This window comes from Balaenoptera acutorostrata, chromosome X, assembly GCF_949987535.1.
Source record: "Balaenoptera acutorostrata chromosome X, mBalAcu1.1, whole genome shotgun sequence".
In the NCBI taxonomy this organism is placed as follows: Eukaryota; Metazoa; Chordata; class Mammalia; order Artiodactyla; family Balaenopteridae; genus Balaenoptera; species Balaenoptera acutorostrata.
In genome coordinates, this window is record NC_080085.1 from 73,388,515 (window position 1) to 73,415,813 (window position 27,299).

General features: G+C 37.4%; 1 protein-coding gene across 2 annotated transcripts in view; it reads left to right on the forward strand.

Annotated features, from left to right (window-relative positions):
- Positions 1-4,927: 4,927 nt before the first annotated feature.
- APOOL (apolipoprotein O like) overlaps positions 4,928-27,299 on the forward strand; it is a 96,250-nt gene continuing 73,878 nt past the window's right edge. Inside the window, exon 1 of one of the 2 annotated variants that reach the window (XM_007183532.2) lies at positions 4,928-5,058. In XM_007183532.2, the coding sequence (XP_007183594.2) occupies positions 5,044-5,058 (15 nt within the window). In that variant the 5' untranslated portion in view covers positions 4,928-5,043. The remainder of the gene's footprint in view (positions 5,059-27,299) is intronic. The other variant, XM_007183534.2, reaches the window with a different exon arrangement.

Consider the following 27,299-nt stretch of genomic DNA (forward strand, 5'->3'; position numbering starts at 1 on the left):
CATCTCATGAAACCCAACTGTTGCAGGGCATAACAGTTATAGGATTTGGTTTTCTGCTTTAACGATGAGCTTCTCTTCTATCCTAGATTGAGGGACACTAATTGTACAAAGTGTGGAGTATTTATTCCTCTCTTCCAGTGAAGGAAAATTCTATTTCCAAGGACTTGGGAAAAGATGTAAAAAATTAAAAGTTAATGTGTTGTGAAGGACTGGGGACATCAGGCTCTTTCTCATGATCATCATACCCTATTATGGGGGAGACATTTTAGAATGAAGGCTTTTATGAATAAGATTCTAAAGAAAAAGTGAGTAGAAAGAGCAGGGCAAAAGACAGATAGAAGAGGCTCTGTGTCCTGAAGTTCATATGCCTGGCCATATCCTTGAGTCCCATAAACTGTAGTCTGGAAGGTGCTGCAGCTAGTGGGTTGCTATGAAGGGCACTGTGCAAGTGCCCAGAATCTCTTATTAAATGGAGAATTCATACCAGAACCATAGCTTGGAGATGACTCACCTGGTTAGGCCACTCAGCCTGAGTGGAAACCTTGCCATATTGTGCCTCAAGGTATTGCAATGAGACAGGCTGGGACCTGGGACCCTTTGCTGCAGTGCTTTCACCTAGACAAATATCTCCTCGAGCAACAGAATACAAAGAAACTGTAAGGGACTAAAAATAACTGCACACATGTGCAGTTGAGGCAAATTATGAGCAACAAGATACAAAAAGACCAAAATCCAACTGCCACTTCTGAGGTGTTGGGACAAAAGCAGGATACTTCACAAGATCCCTGCAGATAACACCACCAAAGGAGTGAGCAGACCACCTAAGCCACCTTTCTTGCCTAACCCACGAGTCTGCCCCCACCCTCACCCCATTTAAGGGACCAGCTTGCCCCCCCTCAGGGAGAGAGCAAGGGAACATGTTTCCTGTTCTTTTTTTTTTTTTTTTTAAAGATGTTTGTTCCTAAGGGTCTGTTTCTCTACCATCATGGTGTTTCTTTCTTTTTTTTTTTTTTTTAAGTTTAATTTTTATTTATTTATGTATTTACGGCTGTATTGGGTCTTCGTTTCTGTGCGAGGGCTTTCTCCAGTCGCGGCAAGCGGGGGCCACTCTTCATCGCGGTGCGCGGGCCTCTCACTATCGCGGCCTCTCTCGTTGCGGAGCACAGGCTCCAGACGCGCAGGCTCAGTAGTTGTGGCTCACGGGCCCAGTTGCTCCGCGGCATGTGGGATCTTCCCAGACCAGGGCTCGAACCCGTGTCCCCTGCATTGGCAGGCAGATTCTCAACCACTGCGCCACCAGGGAAGCCCTGTTTCCTGTTCTCACTCCCTCATGCAGCAGCATGAACCCCAATAAAGCCTTGCCTGAATTTTCTTGTCTGGCCTTTTATCAATTTATATTGATTAAAGAGTCCAGGAACCCTGGTCGGTAACAATACAAAATGAGCACAGGACTAGGGACTTCCTGCCACTTCCTACTACTCATAACGTCCAGGATTTAGGTTGCAGACTATGAGTGTGGTCTAAATATTTAAATATCATAATATTTTTTTCTTGAAAACTTGGAACTGAGTAGAAGGGACTGCTGTAATATTTGTCAGAATATCTCTCTCTTTCTATTGTCTTCCTGACGCTGAGGCTGAGTACCAGGGGCCATTGATCATTGCACTAGTGTTGTTTTCTTTGTATCCTTTTTTCCAAAAATGGGAAAATAAAAGGTAGACCAAAAAAAGCTATATATTTCTTCACTTATTTAGGTTAACAGATTATGAATAATTTTGTGCCAACATATTTGACAACTAAGATGAAATGAGATGTCAGTACTACTATAGCTCAACATATGAATCCCTAAAAATCAATGCACCATGAAATCATGTAATAAAAACTGAAGATCTTATGGGGAAAATGAGATTAGAGGTGCAGCACCCAAACACTTCATCAGTGACCCATTACAAAAATATAGGATCTTAATAAACATGGTAGCACACTTTTATGCATGTTAAACAGTTAAGAAATATATAAATACTACATATAATACATAGGAAAGTCAACTGAAGTTTGCTTATGGAAATGGATGTAGGAAGGGTTGCAGCTTGTGAGTCATTGTGAAGTAGTTTTAAGCAGGGTTATCAAAATTTGCAGTCTTTCACAGCCTTAAATCTTAGGTCATATTATTCTTTCTTTCAAATGTAGGCCTTTCAAGAGATGCATATATAATAGATAACTGTTTCATTAAAATTGAAAATGTAATCCAATGTAATCCTTCTTCTTCAATTATTATGTGTTTCATTGCTAGAAGTTCTTCTGCAAGTTTTAAATCTGCAATCACATCTTCACCCAAGGCTGAAAGCTTTGGAAATTGCAACAGTGTTTTAAATCACCAAACCATCATTGAAGGAGCCACTTGTGCAGGGCCTGACAATTTTCATTTAAGGCCTTTGTGTATAGATAGTGCCTTCTCATCAAATGTGAGAAAGGTTGTTCCTAATTTTTTTTACTGTCTAGTCTTCAATCCATAGATTCATCAATCTTTTCATTTCTTCTATTACTTTAGGTCTCATTACTGATTTTGTATTCCTTGAAGTTTTTCCAGACATAGATGTTTCCTTTATTTTCACTGTATTGTATCAGAAGGTCCAAAAATGCATATTTCTTTATACCTACTGCTCAGGAGATATCACATATTCTCACACTTCTTTCAAAATTCTTGGTTACTTCAAACTTCACCTCAATATTTAAAGCTTTCCTTTCTCATGCAGTGCTTGGTGTTTTGGGGCGAGAGTGCTTAGACACGTTTAGGATATTGTTTACTTACATAGAAAAATTCACAAATAAAAAATAGTAACAAAACACAATTTTGTAGGTAACACCTGAGTGAACCAAGGTATCTGGTAGATATTTGAGGAGTCTGTGTGTGTGTTTTGTGCATTCTTACACAGTCTGATTGAACTGGGTGCTGTTTTCTGCATTCACATCGTGTTTCTTATGGACGAAATAGTGCATGAGTGAACATGAAATTTATGTAATTTTCAAATTGTTTCCTAATATATCTACCATATTGGAACAAATTCACCTTTTTAAATAAGTGTTGTTGTAGAACTGACTGTGCACAACTCAGCAAAGCAGCCACAAGAAAGAATGGAAAATCTGAGAGCATGTTAAATAGTTTGGATTTATAATGAAAAACCTTATTACAAAGAAATCTCCAGGCCTGGATGGCTTCATTGGTGAAATCTTTTAGATATTTAGGGAAGTAATAATGCCAATCTTAAACAAACTTTTCCTGAAAATAAAGAGGAAACAATTCCCAATTTGTCTATGAAGCTAATAAAACACTGATACCAAAGTCTTAAAAGAAAATTACAAACCAATAACCATCATGGCCATAGATGTAAAAATCCTAATGAAAATATTAGCAAATGGAATTAAGCAATATATAAGAAGAATAATGTATTAGTCTGCTTAGGCTGCCATAGCCAAATACTATAGACTGGGTGGCCTAAACAACAGAAATATATTTTCTAAGCTCTGGAGGCTGGAAGTCCCAGATCCAGGTCCAGCAGGGTTGGTTTCTGGACACCACTGAAGGGATAAAAAGGCAAGCCACAGTGTGAGAGAAGATATTAACAACACATAAATCTGGCAAAGTGCTTGTATACAGTCTTCTGAAGGAACACCTACAAATAAATGAGAAAGATGGACAACAGAATAGAAAAAGTGGGCTAAAAACTCGAATAAGCACTTTATGAAAGATAACATCAAAATGGCCAATTGAAATATGAAATGGTGATCAATTTCATTAGACATCAGGGAAATGCAAATAATAACTTGAATGAGGGACTTCCCTGGTGGCACAGTGGTTAAGACTCCGTGCTTCCAGTGCAGGGGGCCCGGGTTTTGTTGCTTGTAATCAAAGAATGCTGACCAATACAGAAATTGGTATCAGGAATAAAGAGTAGTTCAGAGAGAAAGGTGTAGGGATTTTGAATACTCTTAGTCCTCCAGATCCTCCCAGATAGCCCCCTTAAAATGTCAGACTACCACTCTCTCCTGCTCAAAGCTCTAAATTTTTACATAAGTGACCTATCAAGGTTAGGTATAAATTCAACTGAAATAATTTTAGAAACCAAAAGAATCAGTCTTTGAGTTTAGCTTTTAAAAATCTCAGCTTTTTTTGACCGTGAGAAGTAAAGGGGCTTTCTTTAGTATGGCCATCAGAGGTCCCTGAGATTTATTATATGCCTAGGGGCAAATTTAAGAAGCTGCACATACTTTTCCTCTCACGTTAAATTAGTCAGTGCCATCAGACGTAGCCACTTCTGACACACTGGCCTTTTTTTATTGCTGTTCCTTCTGCGTGGAAGGTTCTTCCCTAAATTCCTTCAGGACTTTTCTCAAATGTCACTTTATCAGAAAGCCTTTCCCTAATCTATCTAAATCAATAAATTCCCACCCCATCCCCATACTGTTTTATTTTCCTTCATAGCATTTGGCACTTTGTAACATTTATTTGTTTCTCTTTTCCTCCTGGAATCACAAGCTCCGTGAGGGAAGGCATTACGTTATGTTCTGTACTTTGAACAAGTGCCTGGCACGTAGTAGGCGCTTAGTGACATACTCTTAGGCTGTATGAACTTGCCCAAGTATTGCAGAGGTAACATGTTCTTTTTGTGACTATACAGTTATTTATTAAGGCAGCCGGACTTGGATTTTAAGTCCTCAACTAGAAAAATCACATATGCCTGAAAAAACGAACATAATGAAAAGTTCTGCACCCAGCAAAGTAATTTTCAAATGGACTATGGAGAATATTCTGAAAGGTGTCATCAGGGATAGCGACAGTCAACCACAGGGTTGAACCGTTTTCCCCGGAGAAAGAGGGCCAACTTTTGCAGCTTCCTAGAGCGGCACTAGGAAGGCGGAGAAAGGGCGGAGCCGGCCGACGAGGGGCGGAACTGGGTGGGGCTACTTTGAACGGTGCCTAGTTGAGCTATTTTGTCCCTTTCCGCTCTCCGTGCGAAGACCTGGGCGGAGAGTGCTACAGCTATGGCGGCCGTTAGCGTAAGTAAAAAATACTTTGCTTAGTTTCTCTGGATGCTGGTAGCGCTCTGATAACTGTAGAAGGGATCCTCCCAACTTCAGAAGGGAGTCCCTCAGCAAGAGGCGAGGTGGAGATGGGGTTGCGAGAGAATTGGCAAGGTCAGGGAATCTTTAACGTTTGAAGCCTCAAGACACCTGCTTCTCCTCTTTAGAGTTTCCTCAGCCTGGGACAGTTCTCTCTCCTCAATCCCCTGCTGTTGACTGTTTATACAGCGGCAGGGTTAAAACTGGGAAACAGCTGGGCGAAAATGGCCCGCCAGGCGACGAGCAGCGAACAGACTTGGGTCTTGAGATGAAACAAAGAGAAAAGAATCCTGGGCATTTGCCTGGGTGCACAGGGCGGGGCCTCACGACCCTTTGAAGGACTTTGTTCAAACATTATTTCGGGTGAAATAGACCAGGATAGAGACGTCTCAAGTCTCTCTGCAGTGCCTGGGTTTCTATGCACTGTTGTTACTTTACGGGTTTGAATGACAAACCTAAGTTTCTTTTGAGTTCTGTAATGGGAAAAGGTGCCTTTACTTAGGAATCTGTGTACAGGAAGTGACACAAGTGGCTGCTAGCTGCAGTTCCCTAAGTAGGTTTCAGTAACAGTAGTCGACAAATATGAGTAGACAAATACCTATGGGTAGATATTTGTAACGGGTTTTAAGTGTAAAATGCACTGCTTGCAGGAGATACAAATATGAATAATTCAGGCTCAGTATCCGTCTTGATTCGCCATTCTCACTCCATTTTTGCTTTCAGAATTTATTTGAATTATCACAACACCCTTCTAACTGGACTCGCTGCCTCTAGCCTGGCTCTCATGGAATTAATTTCCCCCTGCACTGCCAGAGTACTAAAATGTAAATCTGATTATGCCCTTCCACTACTTAAAAATCTTTATTGGCACTCTGTCATCTGCCCTCTAGGGTCAGGTCAGACTCCTATGTCTGGAACAACCGACTCTGCTTTGGCTTTCCAGCTTCATTTCCTGTCTCTCAGAAACTCTCCTAATATCTGTACTCCAAGCCTTTTTCCCTGCTCTTTCTCTGGGCCTGAAGTGCCCTTTCCCATCCTCATCTAGTTAGTTCCTATTCATATTTCACTCATTCATTTATCAGGGATTTGTGTACTGCCTCCCCGTATGCTAAATACAAAAGGCCTTTTCCAAGATAGTGTCCCAGATCTCCCCAGTCTGATTTAAATAACTCCTCTTTGTGCTCGAGAGGATTCTGGGCATACTTTTACCATAGGACTTATCATACTGCAAATAGTAGACTACTTACTTGTGTATTCTATCCTCCTAAACTATAAGCTACTTGAGGATAGTAATTATAATATGTTAATTTTTGTATCCTTAGTACCTAGCACAGGTATGAGCTATATTAGGGACTCAGTAAATTCTACATGAATAAATAAGTACCAGGCAATGGACATAAAAGAGATTAAATTAAGTAGTTGAGATGTATCATATAACAAATGATTGTCATTCAGAGTAGAGGAAGTGCCTTGTCTCAGGAGAAGTACAAAGTGATCTGAGGGTTCAGAAGAGAGAGTTCACACCTGGTTGAAGAGAATAAAGAAAGACATCATGGAGGGAGTACAGAGAGAGAAGGAATGGTCAGTGGTTAAAAAGCAGACCTGAATAGTGTGTTGTCACTGAAGCCTAGAGAAGGAGCGAGTTGAACAGTCTTTTGATTTGGCTATTAATAAGTCACTGGTAGCTGCCATTTATTAAGTGCTTACTGCAAGGCCAGGCACCATGCTAAAATACTTTGCATATGTTATTTCACTTAATTCTCAAGATAACTTTATGTTGTAGATGTTAATGATCACCATTTTACAAATGGAAAACTAAGGTTTAGAAAATTCAATTAAATTGTCCAAAGTCACAATGCTAATAAGAGCTGAAGTGAGGTAAAGTGGTAGAGTGAGAACCTAGATTGTAAGGGGTTAGGGAAAGGATAAGGGGTGGGAAACTGGCATTCATTTAGCACCTACTTTGACCAGCTGCTTTACATGTATTATTTCAGTTTAATCTTCTTGATGACCCTAAGAAATGGGTAGTATCCCCATTTTACATATGAAAAAACTGAGGTTTAGAAAAAGCGCTTGCTTCGGGTTATCCAAGTGGAAGAACCATGTTCAAACACAGGTATATTTGGCTTCAGAGTCCCTGATATTTCCACTACTCCTTGCCTCCTCTGGAAGGGAAGTGTACATTACTCTTTAGAGAAATGTTGCAGCAAAAGGTAGGGAAGAAATCTTGAGATGGGGGTAGCAAATTCCGGGAAGGTTTCTTTTCATTTAAAAAAGTAGGAGACTATATGCCAATTAAATCTCAATAAAACTGGTGAAAAAAAAATGTCAGGAGACCTGAGCAGGTTTGGAGACAAGTGGAAATGTGCCAAGAACTGGTAAGAATTAATAATAGTGATCACAGCTATTATGCTATTGAACATTTACTGTGTTAGGCATTTTGCTAAGCACGTTATGTGAATTTTCGCATTTATGCTTCACAGTGGCCCTATATCTAGGTACTGTTATTACCAGCATTTTACAGGTAAAGACACTGAAGCTTAGAAAGGTTGAGTAACTTTCCCACAGTCACTCACTCAGTCAGAAGTGGTAGATCTGGATCTGAAATCGCTATGGTCTGAGTTCAGATCGTGAGGCTTAAGCTTGGGGAAGCATCTGTGAGGCCAAGGTACAAAAATGCTGATCTGTGTTAATTTTGAAGCCCCAGAGATTAATAACAAGGAATAAGGTAGAAAGGAGTCCTGAAAGTTGGTAGATAACTCTGAAAATAGTTTACGTACATTTTGAGAGATAAGAACTTTTTGAGCAGATGTGATGGTGGAACACTGATGTGGAATTAGCCTTGAGAACAAGTACTGTACTGATCTCTCCTCCTGACCTCTTGAATCAGAGAGAATGGCTGGAGGACTGGCCTTCATTTAAAAGGATTGGAAGGAATGTAGTGTCAAAAGCTAGATTTCATTAATGCCAGAGATTGAGTGAATTTGAGGAAAATTTTCATCCTGAAAGATATTTGTTTCTAATAGAATACTTAATATTGAAATATGGCTACCATGTATTGAGTATTTCCTATGTGTCAGACGCTGTATTATGCTGTTGATGCACATTATTTTATTTAATTCTCACAAAAAGTTTTCTGTGGTAGATAGCTTTATTGGCTTAAAGAACAGGAGTAAAGCAGTAAGGAAAACAAGGCTGAAATAGGAGGTTGTAGTCAGAGAAAAGCTTGTTGAGTTTATGATTTTAGCTATTAACAAGTTCTGGGAAATGGTAAATTCAGGGTGTACTCATGGAGTGGGTAACTGCAGTGGAGTGAATATGAAGGTCTAAAAAGGTGAGGTCAAAGAAGAGTGAGGTGAGGCTTTTGAGTGGTTCAGCCATATGGATGTTAAAGTCACTCAGAGTTATGGCAGGATTTAGAGTATAGAAGAAGACTATTAACCAGGATCCTAAATCTTCAATGCAATGAAGTGACCAGGAGGCAAGTGCTAAGGATGAATAGATGGGTTGTATGAGTCTCAGACGAGAATTACTTTTCTTTCCTTTATGAAAACTTTCTTCAGTTGAAGTATAGCATACATACAGTTAAGTACACAAATCATAAGCAGCTTGGTAAAGTTTCAAAAAATGATCATACTTGTTCACCCAGCAGCCAAATTAAAAAAAAAAAAATTACCAGCAGCCCCGAAGCCCTCCCCTTTGCTCCTTCTCCACCATAGATTAATTAGCCTAGTTTTAACTTTATGTAAATGGAATAAGGCAGTATTTACTCTATGTCTGGCTTCTTTCACCCAATATTGTTTTTGAAATTCAGCCATTACACATGTATGCTAGTTCATTCATTCTTATTGCTCTATGATATTCTAGAGGGTGAATATATCATGATTTATTTATCCATTCTACTGTTAATGGACATTTGAATTATTTTCAGTTTTAAGCTATTACAAATAATGCTCCCATCAACATTCTTGTATATGTCTTTTGGCGCACATAAGTGCACATTGCCGTTGAGTATATACCTAGGAGTGGGATCGCCAGGTCATAGGGCATGCAGCTTTGGTAGCTACTGCCAAATAGTTTTCCAAAGTGGTTGTACCAATTTACATTCCCATTCATGAGGGTTCCAGTTGTTCCACTTTCTAACTAACAAGAACAGAGATTTTTACCTAAGGCTGGGGAAGTAATGGCTTAGAAGCAGCATTGGCAATCAGAAGAAGACAAACTCTACCTCCTATACCTGAGACACTTTGAATAGCCTCCACTTGAGAGTTACATGGGAAGCAGTGACCTCAGGGGACAGTCATGTTTCATTTCAGGCAAGGAGAGAAGAGGGTAGACACAATGGAAGGGCTTTTGGAGTTTGGTCGAGTAGCAGGAACTTTGGTCAGTGAAGAGAAAATACAGATCGCTGTAGAAATTAGAATACAGGAGATGATACATGACTCTGGAATTGTGTTTTGGGGCTTGAGTCAAGGATGATGGGGATGGGAAGGAACATGGATGCCATAGACCTAAAGGTTTCAAAATCCTTGATAATACCAGCCTTCGTGTCAACTTTAGTCTTTGTCTCTTTCCTCTTTTGTTTCATGTGACTGATATCAGAAAGTAGTTGGAACCTAACAAAGTCAAGTTCATTCTTGGGAAGACGGTTGGTTATCTCCAGCAAAATCAGTTTTTCACTTTCCACTCAGCATTGTTGAGCATCTGTATTTTCAGTGCAACTTTGAAAGTATGCTTTGAAACCCTTAACCATACTTGGTATAGGTTCCAGGATGTTGCTTTATGCCATAGAGTGAAAATGATCTGTGCCTTGCCTCCTACCACACCTATATGACTGAGCTATTCCCTGTGATGCCATCCTCACAGGTGGCTGTTAGGTGTTCTGTGAACCTCATTTAATATGGAAATTAAAAATTGCTTGACATGGACCCTAAAATGTTTGCATAACAGGCGCATGTAAGTCAATATTTCCTGATCTTAGCTGTGCATTAGAATCATCTGGGCAGCTTAGAAAAGGTACTGTTGCCTGAGCCCCACCCCAGATGGGGCATTTTAATATTTTAAAAGCCCACCAGTGATTCTGATGTGTTGCTAGGTTTGAGAACCACTGATTTAGGGGAGAATTTGTGGCTTTTATACAGGTTAGAGAAGAAAGGGTATTAGGATTTTCAGGTTATGAAGAACAGAGGCAAGTTCAAGTCATCTTAAGTGGTAGTTTATTGGAAAGTTGCATAGGTTAGGAAGAAAGCCTAGGAAACTGTCTCATCAGCTAAACAAATCTCAAGAAGAACCGTTCAGGATACCATAGCAACTCTAGTAGTTACCATTCTCATTAATGGTTCTGCTTCTGCTAACTCTATGTGTTTCACATCCAGACTTCCCTAGAGAGAAGATCTGATCAGGTTGGCTAGTCACTAACCACTGCAAAATACCCTTTTTAGGCAGAAATTGCACATCGGGCCCCTTTGTAAGGCAGTCTCTTGTTGGCTGCCTTTGGCTCAGATACCAATCCCTGGTCCAGTCAGTTTTGGCCAGTGCATCAGTCCTGTAGTTAACAGCATAGTGACCTATGTTAGAAATCACAGAAGGGAGCAATATAGTTGTCAGATGCTCTAGGACTTCTTAGAAGGGGCAAGGCAATGGATGGATACTTTTGGGGTTCATGGTCTGGTACAATTTACTTTTGAATACTTTCCAGAAGTGATAAAGTTGTTGAAAATATGGTAGGATATATTTAGAGTTGTTATTAAAAGCTAACTTATTAAGATCTTGTAATTTAAATTGGGAAATTGGTTGCCCAAGGATAAAAAAAACACCGAGACAACCAGTAAGTAGCAATCTGTGGTGGATAATAAAATTTGCTTAGTATAATTTGAACATATTCAGGGAAAATGTAACCCATTTCTGTAATCTCTCCTGAGTTATATAGACTTGATGGATATTAATACTCTTAAGCTAAGGCATGAGTTGCATACTTAATGTAGATTTGGCCTGGCTGTTTTTGGATCTTTTCTCTCAGTCATTCTGAAACTTACTAGGGACTTCTCATATCACTAGGCTAACTGCTACTGCCATATCCCCTCCTCAGCCTGGCTCTATAGTTCACCTCATTCATTCATACATCCAAATTCCTACTTGATATCTTTAGGTGCATCAAATTCAACATGTGCAAAATTCCTTTATTTTTACCACATTTGATTTTTCTGCTGTATTCCATCATTTTAAAGAATCCTCTACATCCATACTGTTAACAAGTCTTGTGAATACTTTTTACTTTCATACATTCTTATTCTTTTATACATTCTTTCAAAAAAAATCTTAATGCCCATAATGTGCAGGAGATGGTGATAAACATTGGGGATACAAAGATCAAGATAGGAACAAGAGATATATAGAAGAGAAAACACTAAAACTAATAAGCACATGAAGAGATGCTCAAAATAATTAACAGATAACTACATATTAGAACAATGAGATAACATTTGATTAAGCTAGAGGAAAATAGAATGCTGGTTAAGTCCAAATGTTGTTAGGGATATTGGAATGTAAGCGCCCCCATGTACTGCTGGTGGGAGTATTGACTGGTACAGCCACTGTGGAGATCAATCTGATATTATTTAGTGAAATTAAGTATATACACATGTTCTATGGCATGGCAATTCTGTTCTTGAGTGTATATCACAAAGATATACAAGTTCATGAGGGCACTTATAGGAGGATATTCATCACAGTGTTTTTTTATGGTGATGGGGAGTTTGAGGCAATATAGGTGTCCAACACTGACAGGGATAGGTGAAATGTGGTGGATGTACATCATGTAGTACTATATAGCAGCTAGAAGAAATGGGTTATATGTACACATAGAAACACAGATGGATATAAAAGGCTATGTTTTATGAAAAAGGATAAGAAACAAAACAACTGTAATACACCATTTACTTTGTGAAAACAGAAAACATGAGATGTGTAACAAAATTAAAAATACATGTACACATTACTACAATATGCATTTTGTAAACATTCAAACAAAAAGATAATCATTAAATATATGAAAATAGCTACCTATGGTGGATGAATTAGAGTGAAATTTGGCGATTAAAGGAAATGAATGTATTAATCAATTTTAAAGGAGGGAGGGCAAAGAAGAACAAGACCAAAGTACTGTCCTCAAGGAATGGACTCTAGTGGGCGAAACTGATAAGTAAACACAAGTTGTATTCAAAATAAAAGATATCTAAAAGTTACTATGGGAGAAAAGAGGAAGAAGTAGTTTAAATGCCTACAGAACATAAGGCTGCTTCATAATATTTGTTCATTTTAGTTCATTCATTTAGTTCTTCAACAAGTATGTATTAAGCACCTACCATGGGTTAAGAACTGCTACTTGCCATGTGGTGGTAGATTGTATTTTTGATTTCAAATATTTGCTTTCTCTTCCTGTGAGAGGATTATACACCCCTGCCTAGATTTCTTATTCTTTCCCTCTACCTCAAGAATGACTAGTATTACTTTACTAGGTAAATAATTTTATAATTTGTTTTTGGCATATTTTGGTACTGATCAAAGTATGGTTAAAGCAAAATATTTACTCTACCTTAGTCTAATTGAAACACAAGTCCTTCTGTTTATCATGAAAGAGCCAGTAGAGTTAAACAGAACTTAATTTTGTAAGCAGAGAAAATACCGTTATATCCATTCACTCATCTGGACTAATGGAAGGAAAGGAACAGCATAAATAATTGAAAACCAATATCTGCACTTAACTTTGGGATGTATTTTTATACTTATATTTCTGCCTATAGCAAAAGCTGAAATTTTGGGCCCCTGTGACAAAATTCACAATAGAGCTCTTGTGACAAAAATTCACAGAGCCATGTAACTGGCAGGGACAATTCATCCTCCCATTGAATTGTCTTGGCACATTTGTCGAGAACTAATTGACCCTAAATGTATTTTTGGACTCTCAATTAACCCTATTCCATTGATCTATATTTCTGTCTTTATGCCAGTATTACACTGTCTTCATTGCTGTAGCTTTTTATTAAGTTTGAAATGGGAAAATGTGAGTGCTCTAACTTGGTCCTTTTTTTAGTATAATTTATGGTGAAATAATTTCAAATTTACAGAAAAGTTGCAAGAAGAGTACAAAGAACTCATCTCCTTAAATCAGATTCTACAGTTGTTAACTTTTGACGTTTTCTCCCTTTCTCCTCTATTATAATTATTCCTTTTCTGATCAATCTGAGAGCAAGTTGCAGACATGTTGCTATTTCACCCCTAAATATTTCACTGTATATTTCCTCAAAAAGAAGTATACTGTTCTATAACCTTTGTGCAAGCCTCCCAATCGGGATGTTAATACTGATACAACACTATCATCCAATCCACAGATGCCATTCAAATTTCACCCACTGCACAATGTCTCCTCTTCCTTTTTAGGCCAGGATCCAAATCTAGGATCATGCATTATGTTTCCTTATCATATCTCTTTGATCTGCTTTAATCTGGAATATTTCCATACTCTTTCCTATCTTTCATGAGTGACCTTGACAGTTTTTTTCTTCCAGTTTTATTGAGATATAATTGACATACAGCACTGCATAAGTTTAAGTTGTACAGAATGATTTGACTTACATCATGAAATGATTATCACAGTAAGTTTAGTGAACATCTATCATCTCATTTAGATACAAAATTAAAGAAATAGAAAAAAATTTTTTCCTTTGATGAGAATTCCAATTTTGATCTTTTTTCTCAAGATGTTTGACTTTTCTAGGTTCCTTGCATTTCCATATGAATATTAGAAACAGCTTGTCAATTTAAAAAAAGGGCATCTGGAATTTTGATAGTAACTGTCTTGAATCAGTAGATCACTTTGGGGAGTATTGCTATCTTGACAATGCTAAGTCTGAAAATCCATGAACTTGGGATGTCTTTCAGTTGATTTAGGTCTTTGATTTTTTTCAACAATATTTTGTGGTTTTCAGTCTAAAAGTCTTGCACTTATTTTGCAAGTCTTGCAAGACTTGCAAATTTAGGCTTGCATTAAATTTATTCCTATTTTATTCTTCTTAATGTTCTTGTTAATGAAATTGTTTTTTATAATTTCATTTTCAGATTATTCCTTACTGGCAAATAGGAATAAAATATATTTTGGTGTATTGATTTATTTCCTGTGTACCTTGCAACATTGCTGAATTCGTTTATTAGCTTGAATAGTTGAGTGCACACATGTACGTGTGTGTGAGTGAGTGTATTCCTTAGGATTTTCTACATACAAGATCATGTCATATGTAAATAGGGGTAGTTTTACTTCTTTTCTAAACTGCATGCCTTTTATTTCTTTTTATTGTCTAATTGCCCTGACTGGAACGTCCAGTACAATGTTGAATAGAAGTAGTGACAACAGACATTCTGTTCTTGTTCCTGATCATAGGGGGAAAGCTTTCAGCTATTCATCATGAAATATGTTAGCTGTGGGATTTTTTATAGACCCCCTTCACCAAGTTAAGGAAGTCCTTTTCTATTCCTAGTTTCTTGAGTGTTTTTTTTTTAAACATGGAAGAGTACTAGTATTTGTCAAATGCTTTTTCTATGTCTACTGATATGGACATGTACGTATTGTCCATTATTTTATTACTATGGTATATTACATTGATTAATTTTCGTATGTTGGACTAACCTTGCATTCTTGATATGTTAATATATCCCACTTGATCAAATGCTTAGTTATTTTTATATGTGTCTCTATTCAGTTTCTATTATTTCATTGAGGATTTTTAATCTATATCTATAAACAATATTGGTCTATAGTTTTCTTTTTTTTTAACATCTTTATTGGAGTATAATTGCTTTACAATGGTGTGTTAGTTTCTGCTTTATAACAAAGTGAATCGGTTATACATATACATATGTTCCCATATCTCGTCCATCTTGCATCTCCCTCCCTTCCACCCTCCCTATCCCACCCCTCTAGGTGGTCACAAAGCACAGAGCTGATCTCCCTGTGCTATGTGTTTGCTTCCCACTAGCTATCTATTTTACGTTTGGTAGTGTATATATGTCCATGACACTCTCTCACCCTGTCACATCTCACCCCTCCCCCTCCCCATATCCTCAAGTCCATTCTCTAGTAGGTCTGTGTCTTTATTCCCGTCTTGCCACTAGGTTCTTCATGGCCTTTTTTTTTTTTCCTTAGATTCCATATATATGTGTTAGCATACGGTATTTGTTTTTCTCTTTCTGACTTACTTCACTCTGTATGACAGACTCTAACTCCATCCACCTCATTACAAATACCTCCATTTCATTTCTTTTTATGGCTGAGTAATATTCCATTGTATATATGTGCCACATCTTCTTTATCCATTCATCCAATGATGGACACTTAGGTTGCTTCCATGTCCTGGATATTGTAAATAGAGCTGCAATGAACATTTTGGTACATGACTCTTTTTGATTTCCTCTACAAAGTAAGATTGTTTCTATTCTATTGGAACTAATGCCTGCTCTTTTGTTACATTTTGGTAGTCTGGGGAGACTGAATTTATAAAACAATGTGTGCAGCAAATCTAAAGAACTGTTGAGTCCAATTCTAATAAGAAAAAAAAAAAAGGACATAGGGAACTGGTTAAATAAAGTATGCTAACTCCATACAGTGAGAAATGATATAGCTATTAAAAAGTATAATGTAGATCTCTTTTATTGACATGGAAAATATCTACAATATATATTAATGTGTGTATATATATAATTTTAAAAATTCAACCAGTATACACCGGTAAGGCAACAAAATAGTAATTGTTTATGACCAGTGTCTGTTCTGTTTGGTAACTGCCCTATACTGTTTGTTTCATATTTTAAATATCGTCTTTCTGTATATGCATAGAATGTTCACCAAAAATCTAACTGTGGTCATCTCTGGGCAGGGGCAGGTTTGAGAGATTCTACTTTATTCTCCTTTAGACAAAGAAACATGCTAATTCATTTTGCCCACTTGCAGCAGAGTGTAGTAAAGTTAATCTCAAACCTCACAGTGTATCAGAACCACCAGACACTTTTAAAAACTACAAATGCTAAGGTCCCATTCCCAGAGATTTGTTTTACTTGGTCTTGGGTAGGGATATGAATATATTTTAATGGCTCTCTGGGTGAGTTTAATCTGTACTCAGGGTTGGGAATCAGCCAAGGTTAGGAACACAGGCTGGAGAGCTGGACTGCCTGGGTTTATATCCTGGCTGTGCCACTTATTCTTCCTGTGATAGTGAGCAAACTAATTAATCTCTTTGTGCTTTAGTTTTTGCACCTGTAAAAAAATGAGAATTTTAGTAACATCTAACTCTTAGGGTTGTTGTGGGATTACCACACACACACGCACGCACACACTTTTATAAAGTAGTACAAAGTATGCTTAATAGAGTTTGTTATTATTATTATGCCAATTTATTTTTTAAAACATTGCATTTATCATATCTCTCAGAAGTCATTCCATATTTCCCTACTGCATACTGGACTACATGAAAACTCCTCACCCTGGTATGTCAGCTTTCTCTCTCCTTTTACTTCACATACACTATATCTTAGTTAAATAGGAGCAGGGATTTCCAAACCCTTTCAGAACATTCCCACATGTAAAACAAAATGAGTGCTGCATGTCATCATGATGCTCAAATATGCTCAAATAAGCATCTGCCCTAAAGCAATAGGAGATAAGACTGATGACTCATCTGGGTTGTGAAATTATGTTAGAAGTGCCTGTAGACACAGGAGCCAGCATTTTCCCACCCAAACATCTACATGCTACCTATTCTGAGCATTGTTCCTGAGGTCTTTTCCTACCTCCAGGCATTGAGAAGGTCTCAGACTATGACAAGAGGATGATGGATGTGTCCGTGAAAATAATCAATAAACAATCAATAATAAGAATAGAAAAGAGTTTTATTTGAGCCAAACAGAACTAGCCTGGAATCCTGCTTCCTAGATTACTCTGAGAAACTGCTCCAGAGAAGCAGGGTTTTTAGCACAGTTTTATATCTTGTCAGAACAAAGAACATTAAACAAGTCAGAGACACATTTCTTCAATGTTTCAAAAAAACAGACCAGCACATACGCGTACAGCACAGCACGTACAGTATGGCCTTGGCAGCTAGGAAGGGAGTCTTATCATCAAAGGAGTACCAGCATTAGCATCCCAGAAGGAAGGGCATTTAATCTTTATTTTTAACGTGGACATTCTTTACTTCTGGTCAGTGTGCCCTTTTCTTTAATAGGCCACAAACAGGCATAAAATTCAAGTTAAATCATGCATAAGCCAGAAAGACTTCCCTATATCTCAGTATGTAAACATTTCTTTTATCGAATGGTTACATATAGGTTATGATCATAGGTCCTGGACAGTCACTTATAAGTGTGTCTATCCCAGATACAGCAACTATATGTCATCCGTATAGCCACTTCTTCCTATACCCATAGTAGCATCAATAATTGAACGTGGTTCTCTTTACCACTGAGCCTTTTTACCACAGTCCTCTGAACAGCTAGACCAAGCAAATCAGATATGGTACCAGAAAATATGGCAAACCATCCTTTGTCTTTTCACAATCTGCAGCTCATCTATCATTTTGGTAGCATCTTCTGCTTTGATTTCTTTAAAGTGAGATCCAGCTTAATTTTAAGGGGTTGGAAAAGTTTCTTCTCCCCTTAACAATCACATAGAAAGCCCTTTCATTTTCTAGAGACAACATAAAGCAATAGTACTTGCTTTTGGTTAAAAAATATGAGCTGTCAGCCAGCAACAGTTATACATTGTAAAATGCAGCACTCATGCCTTCTCTCTTCCATTTTCCTCTGTTGCATTCTGTATTCACATTGGCATGTGAGCTTGCATTCTGGCCAAAGGTGTTAGTTGATATGAGAAGGTTCATTTCTTTGAGAGGTTATTAGATAAAGAGCTAAAAGAAAGCACTACCAAGATAGCACTGGGAAGGTAAAAACACAAATCTGGCGCCTCTTTCCCATAAAGATTTCATCTGAATTTGGAAACAGTATGTTGGGAGCTCTCAGAAGCATCTTAGCCCTCTCCCTAGAATATTTTCAGGGAAAACAATTGAAATTCAGGGAAAAAATAACCTGAATATCTTTCTCAGGGTGGAATTGTGTTTTCACCTGCTTAGCACCAACTAAGTGATTGAAACAGGATTCAAGTCCTGTCTGGAGGCTCCGACATCCATTCTCTTTCCAGTATAAGACACAGCCTGCTGTTAGACACAACACTGCCTGCCCTGATATATCTCAAAATATTTTCAAGAATGTAAATACAGAAGGAAAATAAAAATAAAGCTAACATTTATTAAATGCCTACTAGAGGCAGGCTCTGTAGGAACTGCTTTACATAAAGCACTTTGTAAATAGCAAACCATTTTTGAAATTTTATTCATTATAGTAAAGGGTAAGTGAGATTTGTTTTTACCACCTGCGAGTACTTTCCCTTATCAGCACCCCAGTACTCCCTTTAGTACTTCTTTAGACTTCATTTCTCCAGTTATTCAGTGTCCTTCTTCTTTTCCCTTACTTTTTTTTTAACATCTTTATTGAAGTATAATTGCCTTACAATGGTGTGTTAGCTTCTGCTTTATAACAAAGTGAATCAGTTATACATATACAATATGTTCCCATATCTCTTCCCTCTTGCATCTCCCTCCCTCCCACCCTCCCCATCTCACCCCTCTAGGTGGTCACAAAGCACCGAGCTGATCTCCCTGTGCTATGCGGCTGCTTCCCACTAGCTATCTATTTTACATTTGGTAGTGTATATATGTCCATGCCACTCTCTCACATGGTCACATCTAACCCTTCCCCCTCCCCATATCCTCAAGTCCATTCTCTAGTAGGTCTGTGTCTTTATTCCCATCTTGCCACTAGGTTCTTCATGACCTTTTTTTTTTCCCCTTAGATTCCATATATATGTGTTAGCATACTGTATTTGTTTTTCTCTTTCTGACTTACTTCACTCTCTATGACAGACTCTAGGTCCATCCACCTCACTACAAATAACTCCATTTCGTTTCTTTTTATGGCTGAGTAATATTCCATTGTATATATGTACCACATCTTCTTTATCCACTCATCCGATGATGGACATTTAGGTTGCTTCCATGTCCTGGCTATTGTAAATAGAGCTGCAACGAACATTTTGGTACATGACTCTTTTTGAATTATGGTGTTCTCAGGGTATATGCCCAGTAGTGGGATTGCTGGGCCGTATGGTAGTTCTATTTTTAGTTTTTTAAGGAACCTCCATATGGTTCTCCATAGTGGCTTTATCAAATTACATTCCCACCAACAGTGCAAGAGTGTTCCCTTTTCTCCACACCCTCTCCAGCATTTATTATTTGTAGATTTTTTGATGATGGCCATTCTGACCAGTGTGAGATGATATCTCATTGTAGTTTTGATTTGCATTTCTCTAATGATTAATGATGTTGAGCATTCTTTCATGTGTTTGTTGGCAATCTGTATATCTTCTTTGGAGAAATGTCTATTTAGGTCTTCTGTCCATTTTTGGATTGGGTTGTTTGTTATTTTGTTATTGAGCTTCATGAGCTGCTTGTAAATCTTGGAGATTAATCCTTTGTCAGTTGCTTCATTTGCAAACATTTTCTCCCATTCTGAGGATTGTCTTTTGGTCCTGTTTATGGTTTCCTTTGCTGTGCAAAAGCTTTTAAGTTTCATTAGGTCCCATTTGTTTATTTTTGTTTTTATTTCCATTTCTCTAGGAGGTGGGTCAAAAAGGATCTTGCTGTGATTTATGTCATAGAGTGTTCTGCCTATGTTTTCCTCTAAGAGTTTGATAGTGTCTGGCCTTACATTTAGGTCTTTAATCCATTTTGAGTTTATTTTTGTGTATGGTGTTAGGGAGTGTTCTAATTTCATACTTTTACATGTACCTGTCCAGTTTTCCCAGCACCACTTATTGAAGAGGCTGTCTTTTCTCCACTGTATATGCTTGCCTCCTTTATCAAAGATAAGGTGACCATATGTGCGTGGGTTTATCTCTGGGCTTTCTATCCTGTTACATTGATCTATATTTCTGTTTTTGTGCCAGTACCATACTGTCTTGATTACTGTAGCTTTGTAATATAGTCTGTAGTCAGGGAGCCTGATTCCTCCAGCTCCATTTTTCGTTCTCAAGGTTGCTTTGGCTATTCGGGGTCTTTTGTGTTTCCATACAAATTGTGAAATTTTTTGTTCTAGTTCTGTGAAAAATGCCAGTGGTAGTTTGATAGGGATTGCGTTCAATCTGTAGATTGCTTTGGGTAGTAGAGTCATTTTCACAATGTTGATTCTTCCAATCCAAGAACATGATATACCTCTCCATCTATTTGTATCATCTTTAATTACTTTCATCAGTGTCTTATAATTTTCTGCATACAGGTCTTTTGTCTTCTTAGGTAGGTTTATTCCTAGATATTTTATTCTTTTTGTTGCAATGGTAAATGAGAGTGTTTTCTTAATTTCACTTTCAGACTTTTCGTCATTAGTATATAGGAATGCAAGAGATTTCTGTGCATTAATTTTTATCCTGCTACTTTACCAAATTCATTGATTAGCTCTAGTAGTTTTCTGGTACTGTGATTAAAAATCTTCCAACAAACAAAAGCCCAGGACCAGATGGCTTCACAGATGAATTCTATCAAACATTTAGAGAAGAGCTAACACCTATCCTTCTCAAACTCTTCCAAAATATTGTGGAGGGAGGAACACTCCCCAACTCATTCTACGAGGCCACCATCACCCTGATACCAAAACCATACAAAGATGCCACAAAGAAAGAAAACTACAGGCCAATATCACTGGTGAACATAGATGCAAAAATCCTCAACAAAATACTAGCAAACAGAATCCAACAGCACCTTAAAAGGATCATACACCATGATCAAGTGTGGTTTATTCCAGGAATGCAAGGATTCTTCAATATATGCAAATCAATCAACTTGATACACCATATTAACAAATTGAAGGAGAAAAACCATATGATCATCTCAATAGATGCAGAGAAAGCTTTCAACAAAATTCAAAACCCATTTATGATAAAAGCCCTGCAGAAAGTAGGCATAGAGGGAACTTTCCTCAACATAATAAAGACCATATATGACAAACCCACAGCCAATATCGTCCTCAATGGTGAAAAACTGAAACCATGTCCACTATGATCAGGAACAAGACAAGGTTGCCCACTCTCACCACTATTATTCAACATAGTTTTGGAAGTGTTAGCCACAGCAATCAGGGAAGAAAAAGAAATAAAAGGAATCCAAATCAGAAAAGAAGTAAAGCTGTCACTGTTTGCAGATGACATGATACTATACATAGAGAATCCTAAAGATGCTACCAGAAAACTACTGGAGCTAATCAATGAATTTGGTAAAGTAGCAGGATACAAAATTAATGTAGTTTTCTTATGACGACTTTGGTTTTGGTGCCAGGGCAGTACTAGCCTTATAGAATGAGAGGGGAAGTGTTGCCTCCTCTGCTATTTTTTGGAAAAGTTTTTGAAAGATTAGTGTTAATTCTTCTTTAAACTTTAGCTAGAATTTACCCATGAAGCAGTCTGTGCCTGGGCTTTCCTTATAGGAAGATTTTTGATTATTAATTAAGTCTCTTTACTGGTTACATATTCAGATTTTCCATTCTTCTTTCATCCTTTTGGTAATTTGTGTCTTTCTAGGAATTTGTTCATTTCTTCCAAGTTATCTAATTTGTTGCTGTATAGTTGTCCATAGTATTAACTTAAAATGTTTTTTATTTCTGTAAGGTCAGTATGTGATGCCCTCTCTTTCATTACTAATTTTCGTAATTTGAGCCTTTTCTTTCTATTTTTTCTTTGTTACCTTATCAAAAGGGTTGTCAATTTTGTTGATCATTTCAAAGAAATGACTTTTGGGTGTGTTGATTTTCTGGGTTGATTTTCTTTCCTCTATTTCACTTATTTCCACTCTAATCTTCACTCTTTCCTTCCTTGTGCTTGCTTTGGGGTTAAGTTTGCTTTTCTGTTTTCCTAAGGTAAATTATTAAATTACTGATTTGAGGTATTTTTTTTTTTTAGCATTTACAGCTATATATAAATTTCCCTTTCAGCCCTGCTTTCACTACACCATAAGTTTTGGTGTCTTTTGTTTTCATTTTGTTTCATTTCATTCAACTCAAAAGTATTTTCTAATTTTACTTGTGACTTTTTTTCTTTGGCCTATTGGTATTTAGGAGTATTTTGTTTTTTAATTATTTTTCACATACTTGTGCATTTTCCAGATCTTTTTATTGTTCATTTCTAATTTAATTTTTTGTGGTCAGAGACCATGCTTTGTTTGTACAATTTTAAATCTTTTGAGACCTGTCCTATGGCCTACTGTATGGTCTATCCTGAAGAATGTTCCATATGCACTTACTAAGAATGTATATTCTGCTGTTGTTGGGTGGAAGCGTGCTGTGGAAGTCTGTCAGGTCTACTTAGTTTATATTGTTGTTCAAATCTTCTATATTGCTGACTTTCTGCCTAGTTGAATTCATTATTAAAATGAGGTATTGAATTTTCTAACTATTATTATTACATTGTCTGTTTTTTCCCTCTGTTTTCTTTGTTCTTTGTTTTCTGTTTGTTCTGCTTTTCCTTTCTGTGTTTTCTGTCAGTTTTTGTTTCAGGTATTTTGTGGCTCTGTTGTTAGGTGCATATATGTTTATAATTGTTATATGTTTCTGATAGATTTACCCTCTTATCATTATAATATGTCTCTTTAACTCTAGTAACAATTTTTGTCTCAAAGTCAAATTATGGTGGCTGTTTTCCTGGTATATCTTTTTCCATGCTTTTACTTTTAACCTAAATATATATTTAAATCTAAAATGTGTTTCCTTTGGACAGGATTTTGTTTTTTTAATAAAATCTGACAATCTTTGTCTTTTGATTGAATTGTTTAACTCATTCAGATTTAATGTAATTATTAATGTGATTGGATTTATTTTTGCCATTTTGCTTTCATTTTCTATGCCTCATGTCTTTTTTGTTCTTCTCTTCCTTCTTTACTGCCTTTTCATGTATTCAGTGGATATTTTATGCTGTGCCAATCAGGTACTGTGAGTATCAGAACAGCTCTTTAGCAGCATAGAGATACGAGGGAATAGGGGACTGGAATTTTCACCAGCTGCTTTCCTGAATCCTCTCCATGGAGCAGGATATGGGGATGGGGAATCAGTGTGTATGGTATCTGCCAGTTTTCACCAATTGCCAAATCCACCTGGAATACCTCTTTTTAGCTCAGAGGAAGATGAGAGTTACCACTCTGCTGGAGAGCTTTCTAGAATAGCTCTTCTATAACACAGCACTGGTGGGGGGGGGAGGGTTACAGGCTCTAAGCTGAGTGCAACTGTCTCCCACTCTTCTTACCATGTTCTGTAGATTTTGTGGAAAGAAGCATCTCAATTTGTTGTAAGCCCTTTGATCCATATCCAGAGAATTTGCTAATTTGACTAGTTTAATAGATGTCTCTTTGAGGGAGAGGTTTCACCAAGCTCCTCACACTACATACAAGAACCAAATGCAGGTTTCCAGTTTGGGTCTGTTACAAATAAAGCTACTATGAAGAAGCATGTACACGATTTTGTGTGGATATAAATTTTCATTTCACTGGAATAAATGCCCAAAAGTGTGATTTCTGTGTTCTTTGGTAATTACGTTTAGTTTTTTGAAAAACGGGTTCTTGGTGGATTGACCCCTGTATTAGTTTCCTATTGCTGATGTAGCAAATTACCAGAGACTCAAATTTATTACCCTACAGTTCTGGGGGTCAGAAGTCCAAAATCAATTTCACTGTGCTAAAATCAAGGTGTTGGCAAGCCTGAATTCCTTCTGGAGGTTCTAGGGGGGAATCCATTTCCTTGCCTTTTCTAGTTTCTAGACACCACCTGCATTCCATGTCTCATGACCTCTTCTTCCATATTGAAACCCATCAATGGCTGCTCAAGTCTTTCACATGATGCATTACTTCAATACTCCTCTTCTGTAGTCAAAACTCCCTCAACATCCTTATAAGGGCAGTCATGATTACATCGGGACCACCCTGATAAGCTACCATAATCTCTTTATCTCAAAATCTATAACTTAATCACATCTGCAGAGTTCCTTTTACTATCTAAGGGAACATACTCACAACTTCTGGGCATTCAGACATCTAAATCTTTGCAGGAGGGTAGAGTATTATTCAGTCTATCACAGTCCTCTTATCGTTTTAAATGTCTCTGACACTGGTAATTTTCTTTGTCCTGAGTTGGTCTTTACCTGATATTAATATAGCCTGCTTTCTTTTGATTACTGTGTTTTCTTTTTCCTGCTTTTCTATGGGTTTTTTGTACTTGTTTTATAACTCCATTTTGATTTATCTGTAGTACTTTGGCTGTATCTCCTGTATAACTCTTTAGTGATTTTTCTAGGAATAGCTATTTTATTTGTAGTTATCCATAATTTTACTCTTTCCACTGTTATTTCTTCCCTCCTGATGTCCCAAGGTTCCTTCTTTTATCATTTTCTTTCTCTTTAGAGAACTTACTTTAACCATTCTTTTAGGGTTGGTCTGCTGGTGAAAAATTCTTTTAGTTTTCTTTCCTCTTCATTCCTAATGGAAATCTTGTCTGGATATAGAAGTACAGGTTAGCAGTCCATTTCTTTCATCACTTGAGAAATGTTGTGCCATTTCCTTCTGGACTCTGTGATTTCTGATGAGAAATCTGCTGTTATTCAAATCATTTTCCCCCTATAGTTTAGATGTTGTTTCTCTTTCACTGTTTTCAATAGTTTCTCTTTTTCTTTAGTTTTCAGGGGTTCAACTATGATGTGTCTTGGTATGAACTTCTTTGGGTTCTTTGAGTTCATCCATTGAGTTTTTATTTCAGTAATTGTATTGTTCAGTTCTAAATTACCCACTTGGTTTTTCTTTATATCTTGTATTTCTCTGCCAAGACTTTGTGTTTCTTTGCTGAGACTTTCTATTTTTTAATTTGCTTCAAATATGTTTATAATTGCTTGTTGAAGCATTTTTATGATGGTTGCTTTAAAATATTTGTTAGATAATTCTAACATCCTTGTCATCTTATTGTTTGTATTTGTCTATTGTCCTTTTAAACTCAAGTTGAGATTTTCCTGGTTCTTGTTATAATGAGTAGTTTTCAATTAATATCTGTATGTTTTGATATTATGATATAATCTTATTCAAAACTTCTGTTTCAGTTGGCTTCCTCTAACACTACTCTGGCAAAGGAAAGGGCAGTGCTGCTTTGTTACTACCAGGTGGAGGGTAGAAGTCAAGGTTCCCTGTTCAGTCTCTTGACACCCAAGGAGAGGAGGGCCCCTTTGCTATTCCTGGGCAAGAGTGGGAGTTTAGGTCTCCCATAGGCTTCTGCTCTTACAACCCTGGCTGGGAGAGGTAGGAGTACCTCATTAGTGCTCCCCACTAATGACCACTGTTGGGGCGGTGGGGGGGAGTGACCTTGTTACCATTTGATGATAATGAAAATCCTGACTCTCCACTAGGCCTTCTCAGATACCACCTTAGCAGGGAAGGGGAGGGCCTGCCTCATTAACATCAGGTGGTGATGGATATTCATGTTCCCTATATGGTCTCCACTAATATCTTGGGGGCAAGGGCTCATTACCACCTGGCAGAGATGAAAGTTCCACCTTCTTTAACACTACCTTGGTGGGATGGGGAGTGTTAGAATGCCTCATTTCAGCTGAGCCAGAGGGGAAGTGTAGGCTCTCCCCTCAGGCTTTGCTTGTGTGGGTGGGGTTATGGCCTCAGTTTTGTCTGTGGTGTTTGGCTATAGTAGAGTGGCTGTTGTATAAAAGTTTTGTGTCTTGCTAGGCCGCCCCTTTCCTGGTGTTTTGGCTAGAGAGAGCAGGCTTTTCTTGGGTCTTTGTCTTCACTGGTTGCCATTTCTGTGTTGCTAGCTTCTCCAGCACCCAGTCTAAGACATATGAGGCAAAAAGAAAATCCAGGGACCTCACTGCCATGTCATTCCTCAGGTCCTGTCGTCTCTAACTGGTCTGCCATCTTCTCTGCACCATCCAGAGTCTTCCTGTACTTATTTTCTATATAATATCCAGGGTTTTGAGCTGTACTCAGTGGACGGAATTGGAAAAAGTATATCTACTTCATCTTTCCATAAGTGGAAGTCCTCCATCATATACTTTTATCATCCTTTACTGGTGATATATTTGTCTGACTCCCACACTAGAGATTATACAATACTTGAGGACAAGAACAATGTCTTTGCATATTTATACCCCTCATGGCCTAAGAGGGCACCTGCCTGGAGCATAGTGTTTCTTCAGGAAGATTTGTTGACTGAGTTAAAACTTTGAATAACTTTTAGACTTCTTGCCCTTAAGAACAAAGTATCCTGGTTGGAGAAATATTAATTAAGTAATAGTTCATAATAGTACATGGTTAAATCCTAAATTATCCCAGGCCTTCATAGACTGGGCAGTTTATGTCCTTTGTAGGTAAAATTTTCCATCTCTTTGAAATACTTGAAAATGAGGATATGTTCCTTATCTCTGGCCCCTAAATAGAATAGATCAACTCCTTCTCTGTGTCCCCACTGTACACACTTCTGTTATACTGCTTAAAACCATGTATTGCATTTATTTTTGTGTTTTTCTCCCACGTTAAGCTGAGAGTTTCCTTAAAAACAGGGACCATGTCTTATTCATATTTGTATCTCAAGTCTCTCAGGCTCTTGAGATATAGTATATGGTAGACACTTGAATGGTTGTTGAATGAATGAATGAGTGCACTCTGTGACACCCATATAAGCAAATATAAGATTAAAATTTTTATGTTTAGGTATTTATATTTAAATATATTTAGAGGGAAATTTATCATAACTATAGATTTTAAAATAATTGATAAAAAGGGTAATGTTAACATGAGCTATACTTATGCATTTTTTTCAAAACTTCATTTGAAAAAAATTTCTTTAAAAAATGACTCTTCTAGTGATTTGAAGTTTTAACCTTTATTGATATTTTTGATAATATTTCTGCAGTCCAGAAGAAATATTTGAAGAAATAATGACAGAATTTTCCAAAAATAATGACATACATCAAATCACAGATCTAAGAATCAGAA